Below are 12,183 nucleotides of genomic sequence, written 5' to 3' on the forward strand. Positions count from 1 at the left end.
GTGATGAATTTTAAGAAGCAGCTGTATTTGACTATAAAGGCATTGCTAGTCCAGTGTCTAAGCTGTTTTCTTTATATTTCAGTGTAAAAAGTCTAGACTATTAGAAAAAAAAGGAAACCCCCCCAAAAAATGTCATAAGAAAAAAACAATCATTGAAAAGAAAAGGAAAAAGAAATCCCCACTCACCAATTAAAATAGAAACACCATTTCAATTTTTGCTAACATTTTCCCTCAAAACAAATATATATAATTCCTTATATATAGATATATATATATATATATATATGTATAGATTTATTCTCAAGGCAGTTGGTCACGGCCAAATTAATTGACCTCATTATGGCCATTTTCTCACGTTTCAAAAATAATAAAAAACATATCTTGTAATGAAAGCAAAATAACTGGCGGAAGCACAGCAGACAGTAGGACCACCACTGCATTGGCCGACAGATAATGTCTCGTTTTGAGTGAGAGGGGATAGTCTATCAAGGCAGTGTGGCGCAGACACACCTCCTCCAGAACAAGTGCAATGCAAAGAGAAAAAGTTCTCACAAATGATAAAACTACAACACACTCTTCTTTCACAGCACTCGGCTCGTCCAATAGATTCCCTTTTGCTCGACTCCTCTTCCTCAAGTGTCTCTTTGTTGCAGCAGTGAAGGCTTTTGAGTTGCGTCCTTCCTGGAAGGTCAAAGTCTTGAAGGAGATGAATGAGTTTGATATCCAGATCCATCCTTGAAATTCAGCAATTCCAACTTAAAACTACTAAGTAACCATAACATTTTAGTAAAAATGATCCATTATTACAGTGAAGGGAAAAAAAAAAAATTAAGTAAAACGTTCCCTGAATACTGAAGAGTGCTCTATCAGTAATAATGCATCTGACAGCAAGGGAGTGGACACAAGTAGCATCATTCGAAGTGCTGGATAGTGACATGAGGAAGTCCCTGGGTTATATTTTGACATGAAACAAAAGTTTTTGTTTTACAAATAACCAAGAATGCTCTCTTGTGTTTAAGATTGATAGAGGAAAAAGAGAAAAGGTGAAGGAGAAAGATGAGGAGAAATCCCTGGGCTACAGCGCAGGAGTTGTTGGTGGAAGATGTGGCGAAGCTTCCTCACCGTATCACAACCCTCGCTTCAACCAGACAACTCAGCAGAACTATGTGCTTCTCTTTTGAAGTTCCTGAATAAAGGCTGTAAGACAAGAAATGGGAAACAAACAGGTAAATAAATACAAGAATTTTACAATACCATACAAGAGCAGTACTCAAACATTTCCATGTCATTTAGTCTTTTCTATGAAGGCTTAAATGTTTGTCAGAGAACATCATTAGTGAACAAATGGCACCATGAAGACTAAAAAAAAAAGCACGTCAGGGAGAATATTTTGGAGAAGTTTAAAGCTGGATTTGGCTATGAAACAATATCCAAAGCTTGTACGGAGTAGACTAAGGAGAAGGTGCTTTGATCAAATATAATCAAAACTGAAATGTTTGGCACACATGCAAAACACTGGTGCTTAGACAGAAATAGCATGGACAGCATAGTTGGTCAAAGCTGGCGGACGGAGCTAAACGCAGGACAATGTTGCAAGAAACTTGCTGGAAGCTGCAAGACTTAAGGCTGTGTGGAGAGGTTCCTCTTCCAGCAGAACAAAGAGCCCAAACATCCAGGCAGAGCTACAATGTAATGGTTTAGATCAAAGCACATCCTTGTGTTAGAATGACCCAGTAAAAGTCCAGAGGCAAGAATCTGTGGCAGGTTTTGAAAAAAATGCATGTCTATAAACTTTCCATTCAATTGAACTGAGCTGCAATTTTTTTTTCTTCACAGCTTTACAACTGTGCAATAATTTTTGTTGGTCTATTAAACAAATTGCACTCAGGTTTGAGTGAAACAACAATGTGAAAAATATTGTGGGGCTATGATTTAATCTGCATGCTGATATAGCCTCACCTCCAATAATTTCCTCCTTGACTTTTTGTAATTCTTTCCGCACCTCCTCCAGGATCTCCTATAAGGCAACAAACACATCATAGCGACACGGTCATTGTTCACTGTCAATTTATGGCAACTATTTATACAGCAGCCAAGCTTTAAATGAGGAACTTGCAAAATCACAGACTGTAAAGACGGATGAACAATCAGACGGATTGTCAGACACAATTAGATGGCAGAATGACAGAGCTAACAAATGGAGAAATATGGAATAAAGTCATTTAAAAAATTCAGTGCGTGTCCAGATCTGATAAGTACTTGGTAAGAGTTCTGCTGTTGGTGAAATACATTTTTAGTATTTTACTGACAGACAACACAGATTAAATGTTCAGAAGATAAACATGCTTCAGAGCCAATGTTGGACGCTTGCATCTGAACCTACAAAAAAAATGAGCCAGTTGGAATCCATTTCAGCTTTAAGGTGGATTTAAGGACACAAGTTTGTAATGGTTAATCTGCACTTTGAAAAAAAGAAGAAAAAAAAAAACAGCTACATGATTGAATCTTTGGAGGCTTCCTAAAGCAGATGTGGTTTATTACTTTGTCAGACTATGACATAAAATAAAAAATAACATGCCAATGTCAGAATTCATTTCTTTTACATTTTCAAATATGATAATCTTGCTGATAAAACACAAAAACAGATCCAAAGCTCTTTTTAAATTCTCCTTTAGCAGTTTTTTAAAAGGAGACTTTTCTTTTTAAATATGCTTCTCATATACTGCAGCTGACCAATTAGTGCATTAAAACAAATTTAGCACTAAACCTGATGTTTTATCTATCAGGAGCTCCAATCACACTTCAGTGCACGTAATCATAGTCTTGTAGTGGAAAACTGATAAAATGAGCGTTTACCTGTTTAAGGTTGTCTAAATCAGAGCCGTCAGCCCCACCTGCATCATTATTATTGCTTGCACCCTTCGCCCTATAAGACAACAAGGAAAAGAAAAAACTATGTTCGGTGACCGCATTTCACAAGGAAATTATTCATTGTTGGAGAAAACAAAATATAGTACAATGAGGATAACAGGACAGTGAATGGAATGTGACGAGATGCAATGAGGGTTAGTATATTATTAAAGAAAGTAGTTAATCATCAATTTTGTATTTGTCGGAGTTCATCGACAGAACATTGCCTTGGTAACGTTTTCGACCACAAACCAAAATTTATTTTATTAGTATTTTATGTATTAGACAAAGTAGTGCAAACCTGGGAAGTAGAATGTGGTTTTCAAAATGTTGTCACAAAGTAATGGATTGGTGGGCTTAATACAAAAATCACACCTTGAAGATTTCATTAGTTTAATAATTTTCTATAATCATTATAGCTGTAAATCTTATGGAGTTTTTATAGTGGGTGATTCAAATATTGTTTTATAACCCAACTCTGCTTTAAAAAAAAAAATCTAGCTGAAAACCATGCAACCTTTTCCTTTCCCAACTTTGTGTTGGATAATTACATAAACATTCCATAAAATACCTTAGAACTCCATGTTTTAACACAAAAAAATAGGAGGGGTATTGGTAGTTTTTAAAAGTGCCACGTATAACAAAGCTGTGTTTAGATGAGGCATAGTTTACCAGAAAACAATGGAATAAATGCCTACGATGAAACCAAAACTAAGTATCGTTGTCAATCAGGGTTCCATTTCATGTGGTTTGCAGCTCTAAAAGGATAAGGTAGACCGTCAATAGATATCTTGGGTGTACACATGCATGCCGGGCTCTGATCCAATAGATGGAGCCATCAACTGCACTATTTGCTACCCAGGTGTGTAGGCAGCAGCAGCAGCAGAGAAAGTGAAGGCAGGAGGGGAGCGGAGGAGTGGAGGGAGGGGAACAGCATGTGTACCTTGGAGCTTGGGACACGGGGGAAGTGGTGTCCATGCTCTTGGGGATGGAGTTATTCCTGTTAGTGAAACACACACATACACACTCTGCTCTTAGAATGAATATGAATGACTTTTAGACACAAAAACACTCTTAAGGAGAGATGTAGATGCAGAACCAGCGATAAATAGACACACACACTTTGATGGAGGACTAGTTTTGAGGTGACTTCAAATATGAGACACACGTGAGCTAAAATTTTACGGATGATGCTTAGACTGAAGTGAGTTCATCCGAGATTACCTAATCATGGACGATTTCTCCCAAGGTCTTCTTAGTGAATCTAAAAGGGAGAACAGACAGAAACACGAGCCTCTCAGTTCAGCTTTGCAAAGCTGCTACTTAATATTGGCCAGAATGTGGGCGGCATGCTATGAATAAAACGGTTCAGTTCTCACCATTTTGACCTTGAGGCTCTGAATCATCCTGTGGAGAAAAGACAGCAACTTCTGTAAACACTGAGTCACACGTAGCCATTTCCAACCTTTAATCTATCAAACTTCTTCCTCTAATTTTAATTGATGTAGTCAGTTAATCAGAAATACTGTAATGGGCGGACTCTTACGTTATCTTGCGTCTTCACGGGAGGCTTCTCTGCTGTATCCGCAGCTTTTCTCCTGAAGTAAAATTAAATTGTTTTATTTTAAATGCAGTCAGTTTACAGAGACGTGTCAATATTCTGTTATTGTCGACTGATTTTAAAATTAACAGAGGGCAGCAAAGAACTATATTGTCAAAACCTTTGTGAACATTCGATTTGATACATGACTCTAAACCCACCTGCGTGCCAGAATGGCACTCATTTCACCCATCAGACCCCCTCCTCCTCCTCCTCCTCCTCCCCCTCCTCCTCCACCACCACCGCCGCCGCCGCCGCCTCCCCCTCCGCCTCCCATGGAGGAATTGCTGACGCGGTTCGACTCTGTTCTGGCTGGTGGAGCTGCAGAACCACCATCCTCCTGCTGAGGGCAGCAAACAGCAAAAACGTGAGTGCTCTGATACAACTGAAACCAAACATTGTATACGCTGTATAAAAACAAACATAACTGTTGTTTCTCAGTGTTTGACACTAAATCAAACTAAATGTTTCGGTTCATTTAGAATTTTCAAAATAATTTTTACTTCCTAAATGCCAGATTATTAGGATTTTTATTTTTTCAGATTTTTTAACTTGCTTTCTCCAAATTCAGCCCAAAGATAACCTTTTTTTTTTTTTTTTTAACAATTGAGGAAAATTCAGACGATGAGGTCAAGGCTTTTCAAGTTTCTAAATTCACTGTTTTGGAGTGACCATCATAAAGGACTAATCTCAGCTCCAAAGAAAACTTGTGGGCTGAGCTGAAAAGTTTGTAAACAAAGTGGCTTAAAAACTTGACTCCGTTACACCATTTCTGCCAGGAGGAATGGACCGCAATTCCAGCAAACTACTGTGAGAAGTTTGTGGAAGGAAACCCAAAAATGTGGCTCCAAGTCAGAGTTCACATCCAACATGAAGGAGGTAAATTTCTAAACAAGGAGGAAAACTAAAAGAATTATTTTCTCTCTCAATTCTGGCAATTAAAAAAACATCTAAATAATGTCTCAAATATAGATCACTTAAGCCAGAAAAGGTTTACACAGACTTAATGTCAGACACTGATTAAAAAAATGCAAGTATCTTTTTATACAATAAATGTTAACGTTTGGTTTATTAACGTTTGGTTTATACTGCAACATGGTCTGGGTAATATGGACATAGTTGTTTCAATGCAGACATGTCACATCATTAGTGCAGAAACTTAATTCACTCGATAAAAATAGCACTAATTACAACATCTGATACTAACCTTGGACACTTTGCGGAGTTTAGCTCCTGCAAGGGCAGCTGCCAAACCTCCAGCTCCTCCTAATCCTCCACCGCCACCACCGTCATCTCCGCCACCACTACTGCCGCCTCCGCCTCCACCTGGAGCAGGCAGTGGTGGAGCTGGTGGCGGTCCTGTTGGAGGCGGTCCAGGAGGAGGAGGGATGCCCGCCGCCGGGGGAGGACAGGGGGGCGGTGGAGGAGCTGGAGGAGGAGCTGGACCTCCAGGGGCCATTGGTGGAGCAGGAGGGACATGGACTGGAAGGAAAGACGGAGACATCACTGACAGTTCATTAACTTTTTTTTTTTTTTAAGAAAAATAATCTACTGAAAAAAAATGCAAGTCATATTTCTGACATATAAGTGGAAACATTTTTTAGTTTTTTCCCCCCACCACCTGCAGGTTATGATGGACACAAGCTTTAGATAGATTACTTCTCTGACATAAGTAAACGCAATAAAATCTGAAAAAAGATCAGACAATCTCAGATCTAAAGAAGAAACATGCAGTGGAACGACTTTCTCCATAACCTGGCTCAGAATGAGGGAACTATGAAATAGTCTTGCAGAGGTTGGAGCGTATTGCAGCTAAATGCGATCATCTGCAGCACACCAGGTGTTTCCTGACCTGGAGCGGCTTGTCGTTCTCTTTCCTGCCGCTCTCTCTCCTGTCGCTCTCGTTCCTGCTGTTCAAGCCTCTGTTGCTCCAGCCTGTCAACACACACCTTTGTTAAAATGCATGTCATCCTCAGAACTAAAATTTCTTGTTTTTAAAGTTACCAAAACCTACTATTATGACAAAGCTGTGCTGAGCTTTGTGAATCAAAATAGATCAAATGGAAAATTTTACACAAGTTTACAGATCGCATTAATATTGACCTGGCATCCACAAGGACAGTTCAGGTTATTAATTAAACCGTTCAAATTAATATTTCCATGCAGAATTTTCATGCATTACATTTGAAATATAAATAGCGAAAACCTTTGCTATTGCAGTATTGAACCTATTAATATTGCAATGATGGTCGTGGTTTAAAATATTGTGCAGCTCTATTCAAGTGTGATATGAAGTGTTAGGTTTCCAACACACAGTCAACTAATCACAGACCAGAAAACACATTTTTGGTCTCATTTGGCCAGAACACCTTCTGCTTTTTATATTCTACAGATAAAAATAAAAATTCAAAACCATGTATCCTGTTACTTTCATTTTTACAGATATACAATTATGTCTGACCTTTTGAAGACCTATCGCAGAATCCAATACAACAAGAAAATAAAGTACACGGGTCAAGTATCTGCCAATATGTCATTAAGATAGCACAGTAATGGCTCTCTGACACAGGATAAAAAAACAAAACAAAAGTGCGTATTCAAGTAAGACGCATATTGTAAATTGCTCCAGATTAATATACTTAGAAAGGAGAGGCTTTGCTAGATAAGAATTCAAACACTAAGTATATCTCAATGAGCTGTTTTGCAAAGTTGCAAATGAATTCCTTGAAAAAAACAACCAAATTTGATTTTAGTTTGATTTTAAGTTTTTCAAGCTGCAACATTCATTTTTTAACACAGTCACAAGGTGTAAGGGGCAATCTATTCATTATCTTTAACTTTGTAACCGTTTTTGAGAAGTTCTGACACGACAACTTCTCTTCCAGGATTATGAAATGAAATACGAACAGGATGCCGATAGTACATCATTTCATCTCAAGTGCAGGCAGCTGCATTCTTTTGGCTAAAAATGTATACTTTAAATTGTTGTCAATTCAGAAGATATTTAGGGCATTTGAAAGACATGTTCCCAGTTTTAAGCTGATGTTTGACATAATAATAACCAGGTAAACTTCCCCTTGCAATACACTTTGGGTTCAGGACTTGATGAACATGTTCTGCTGAAAAACTAGCTTAGTCATTTTTGATCAACATGTTAATCTTGCTTTTGATTGTTGCACAAGTGTTTTACAACACCTCTGGCCAAAAGCGTGTTTTACCATAGGAAAGGAAGCGTCTGTGTATGTCGATGCTTTACAGGATATTACAAAAGAGATAAATGTGAAGTTCATAACCTCTCATTAGCTTTCTGCTTTAAAAAAAAAAAAAAAAAAGAAGTCCTCAGCTGGGCAAAGTGGCCTGATTCACATTAGCGTCCCCCCGCCCCCCAAACACATCTGCCACAGAACAGATGTGTTGCAAAAAAACAATGTCTATAAACAATCATAATGCAGAGAACTAAACATGCACTCAGACAGTCAGGGCTGATGTGACTTAATGCTCTAAAGCTCATGTTAAAATGTTTTTTTTTCCTTCCAACAAAACAAATTCTGAGAATGGTATTTAAAATGATGGGCATTTATTAAAAATCCTCCAAGCACCTGCATTACTGCTGGAGGTCAGAGGTTTTAAAGAGCTTACTAAGCCACAGCATGCCGGCAGCAAATGGAACAGCTACTAATTTAACAGACACTCCCTGTGGTCACTGTGCACCTTTCGGGCTAAACGGGATTAGAAGGTTAAAGCCTATTCTGTACAGGCATGCATGAAGTCACCTCAACAGGTTTCTCCGGGGGGTAGATGTGAGAGGCTTGCTATCGGTCTGACCTTTGACCTGACTCAAGGGTTGATTGAGGGTTTAGCAGTGTCTGCTTAATGCCGGTAAATCCTCCACATATGCCTGTGCGCAAAACTGTGCCAACTGGACGTCTGCAAAGCCAAGCCAAGCTTGACTGTAAACCCAGAAAGTGGTTCACTCTGGTCTGGAAACAGATTGAAACGGCCCCACGGGGGACAACACCCTTCTGAGGAACGAGCTGATAAAATTATATTCGCCACACAATCCTGCTTCTTATCGTCAGCATAGAAACCAGTCAGGGTTATTCAGATTGTTGGGACACATTTTTTATCTCAGTGAGAGCAAGCAAACATTTAGAGGCTAGCACAGCTAAAATGTTATTTTGCGATATGTAAAGTAAAGAAAGGGTTGGTTCAGAGGAGGTCTGGAGATACCTCCGCTGCTGTTCAAGCTCTTCAGGAGAAGGTCCATTTGACACAGGGCGGGGGAGGGTTGCATAACCTGCAAAAACATGAAGGGAGATATTCTTAGTGCGCATTAAAGTATCTTCAAAAATAGATACCTGTGTCATAAACTGGCTTAATTGCACTTCAATAATCATACCACCCATGTTCTTTTTTTCATCTGCACACAGTTTTGCTGAAGAGTGCAAAGTCTGTAAGCAACCCTGACAGGACGAAGCATAACAACTCATTTGTAAAAAACAGTAACATTATTAGTGAAAAAGGAGCTGAATGAGGCAGCATAAACTGTATAGATAGTTAGGTGGAGTGAGGGTGAGCACAACTCTCTGTAAGACAAAACAAGTGTGTATTACTGGCAACACAACAGGATGTGCATGGCCAAAGCAACTCTGTCCTTTTTTATTCACTTAAAAAACAAACCTGCCTTATTTCTATTAAGGTTATGTTTAGCTCTAAGTCACATGCAGTTTCTCAGAAATCTATTCCTAACCATGTGAGAAATTTATCAGCAAACCAAAACCAAATGCTATAAGCAGTAATCAGGATATAGCAGTCACTCTGATAAGAGCACCAATGGTGGAGTGCAGCTTCTACATGCAACATGTAAAGAAGTACATGTTGATACTCTGCCAAAATAAAAATCTAAAATAATAAAAGTCAAAGGCATGAACTGATTTATCACTGAAACTAATGATTATTTTTGTAATTGGTTATTCTAATGATTATTCTGGATTTTTAAAAAAAGGCACACTGCAGATTTTACATTTAACCACTTATGCTAATCTTAAACAATATTAGAAATACATTTAAAATGCAAATAAATATTACTAATATTAAACATTAGTTTTTTAAAATAAGAAAAACATGTTAATGCCTAAAATGTGATCAAGCATTTCTGCAGTGTACGCTTGATCATTTGTACCAAAGGATTAATCTGCAGCTAAAAAGATACTTTTTAGCTGCAGATAAAAGATACTCAAGACATGAAAAGTTCAGCCCTTTCTGCTAGACTTGGCGTCAATACATTGTAGGGCTAATCTGCTGATTAGTTTTTGGATTAACATATTAATAATTGGATAGAAAAAGGTGCTTAATAGGAGTTGTTTTAAACAGACTTTGAACCAGGTGAAGCTAAAACTGTACCACAGGATTAGTTCTGGGTAGAACATATTAACAAAAAGGTTTGTTTTGTTTTTTTTAATCTTAAATGTAAAATGCATATTTATTTTGTACATTTTTGACTGAATTACTGCTCTGAGTTTGTGGTTCTTTCAGCAAATGGCCCTTTTTCAAATCTTTACACTGCAGCTAATGATTAATCGCTTCCTAAATCAGTTGACAATTATTTCCGCTCTCCACCGATTGCTGGTGTTAAAGCACGTTTTGTTTTCTTAATTACGATTTTATGGTCAGTCTGCTTTTGTTGAATACCTAACACATAATAGACATTGCTTTTAAACTGATTAAACAAATGAAAATGGCACAAACAATGTTATCCATAATTCTAATGAAACATCTGCAGAGTGATGTTTGTTCTGGCAGTTTTTCGGAGCTGATTTTACTGTAAAATCTCCAGGGTCCATCACAGATGAATGCGAGCCGTTCAGCAGTGTTTCACAGGTGTACTAAGCTATGCTGTGTTGTGTGTGCTGCTAAAGGTGTGCTGAGCAGGACCTCAGCCATGCTGACATCTTAATAATACCTTCGGTCAAGTGAGTGAATAATTTTTGTGGCAGAAACATCAATAGAGATGTTGATGTCCTGTTTGTTGCTCAGCTGACTGACGACTGGTGACAATATGCATTTATCTGCATGTAAAACAAGGTTATTGAGATCTGATCGCCTCGGTGTGAATGGTGAGGCATAGTGGGGTCTGCTCTTATCTGAATCAGCTGGAATGGACACTAGAGTCTGGTCTGAGCAGTTTGAATGAGGAGTGATTTACCTGCATCTGCCATGGAGTTGATGACATCCAGAGCGTGAGCCATGCCATTGGCAAACAGAGCAGCATCTTCTTTGCTGCCAAAGTTGAGTCCCCAAACTTGTCTGGAATCTCGCCACTGGTGAAAATTGGGTGTGGCCTGGTTATATTTGAGCCCTTTTACAATGGGACAGTTTATAACCACCTGAGGATGATAAGACGGTGAGGTGATTAGTCAATATTCACCAGCAGACTATTCTGGAACAGCTGTGACCGTGGGAAAAAAAATAGTTAGAGTGCCTGTAGCCATCAGCATCCCATTTTCTACCCGTCCGTGATTGCCTCAGTAAGTTCCTTTAAAAACAACCAGATCTCAACAGTGTTTCAAACACATGTACAAAATATATTAAAAACCGGTAGCATCTGTGAGCTGCAGCCTTTTACAAGAAAACTTCATGTAACTACATCCCTGCCAACGCCTAACCTAATGGCATGCTTTATTTTTTTTATGGATCCTTCTGGGTTATATTCCACTCAGCAGGTGGCACAAAGCCCGTTTAGTCTGGGGTGGAAAAAAAAAAAAGCTCTGTGCTCAGAGTGCTGCTTGAATGTGCTGACACGCCGTTTCAGTATTTGTTTAAAAGCTGTTGAATTCCATTGAGCCGAGGGAGGAGTCGAGACGCCGTCAGAGTGAACATCATGGGAGGAAGCATGCACTGAATGACAAAGGGCAGCAAGGTCAGCCTCCACCGCAGACAGTAGTATTTTTCGAAACGACTCTAAATCTTATCAGAACGCAAATAAACACTAAGCGGCTGTGGCAAAGAGCGTGTCAGCCGGGCGACCTCGACATCGTCCATGTGTTTTGAAGGCAAGGAATACTTTAGGGAGACAGACTCAAACCACAAATGTGGCTGCAAAGAAAAATAAGGGAAGCAAATAAATAGCTGCAAAATGTTCCTTAAAACGTACGTCTTGCTGTTTTTATTTGTCACCAGAGGAAGCAGTATAGCGTCTCCATAGCGACCTGCTGGTATCAAGCCTCTTTTTAAAAATTGTCACAGGAAATGGTAGAACAGGCTAACTATCTCACAGGAAACATCCTCCACTTTAAGACTTGTCTCCAGGGAACACTTCAGCATGCTGAATGTTTAAAGAAGGAGAGAGGCTTTGGTGCAGCAGGGGAATAAAAAAAAAAGTTCAAGTCAAGAATAGACCCACCTAGAGTCAATTTTACCCAGCTTCTCAGTCGTGGAACACTTTTGTCAGCAGGGGAGCCACAATGAGCAAGATAATGGCATTGAACCATCTTTGTCTGAAGGACAACGTGATGCTCGAGACTCCAAACTCTGATCTTAGACACAAAAATATTCGATAAAGAAGAGATGTTGGTTGTTTTGATGAACATTTTGTTCCATTTGGCTTAGTTTAAGGGTCTTCATATTATCTATAAGAACGTCCTGTAACTTATTGAAATGCTTTTTGATTGTGT

At 38.9% G+C, this 12,183-nt stretch overlaps 1 protein-coding gene across 4 annotated transcripts in view; it reads right to left on the reverse strand.

The window, feature by feature from the left end:
- Positions 1 to 4: 4 nt before the first annotated feature.
- Positions 5 to 12,183, reverse strand: part of vaspb (vasodilator stimulated phosphoprotein b) — a 30,299-nt gene continuing 18,120 nt past the window's right edge. For 2 of the 4 annotated variants that reach the window (XM_081615114.1, XM_008425920.3), the window contains 12 exons: positions 10,716 to 10,896; positions 8,741 to 8,807; positions 6,363 to 6,445; positions 5,718 to 5,992; positions 4,672 to 4,853; positions 4,457 to 4,508; positions 4,290 to 4,317; positions 4,135 to 4,174; positions 3,854 to 3,910; positions 2,857 to 2,926; positions 1,960 to 2,017; positions 5 to 1,197 (listed from right to left, as the gene is read on the reverse strand). In XM_081615114.1, the coding sequence (XP_081471240.1) occupies positions 1,163 to 1,197; positions 1,960 to 2,017; positions 2,857 to 2,926; positions 3,854 to 3,910; positions 4,135 to 4,174; positions 4,290 to 4,317; positions 4,457 to 4,508; positions 4,672 to 4,853; positions 5,718 to 5,992; positions 6,363 to 6,445; positions 8,741 to 8,807; positions 10,716 to 10,896 (1,128 nt within the window). In that variant the 3' untranslated portion in view covers positions 5 to 1,162. The remainder of the gene's footprint in view (positions 1,198 to 1,959; positions 2,018 to 2,856; positions 2,927 to 3,853; positions 3,911 to 4,134; positions 4,175 to 4,289; positions 4,318 to 4,456; positions 4,509 to 4,671; positions 4,854 to 5,717; positions 5,993 to 6,362; positions 6,446 to 8,740; positions 8,808 to 10,715; positions 10,897 to 12,183) is intronic. The other 2 variants (XM_081615116.1, XM_081615117.1) reach the window with 2 other exon arrangements.

This window comes from Poecilia reticulata, chromosome 13, assembly GCF_904066995.2.
Source record: "Poecilia reticulata chromosome 13, P_reticulata-male-v2, whole genome shotgun sequence".
NCBI classification, from domain to species: domain Eukaryota; kingdom Metazoa; phylum Chordata; class Actinopteri; order Cyprinodontiformes; family Poeciliidae; genus Poecilia; species Poecilia reticulata.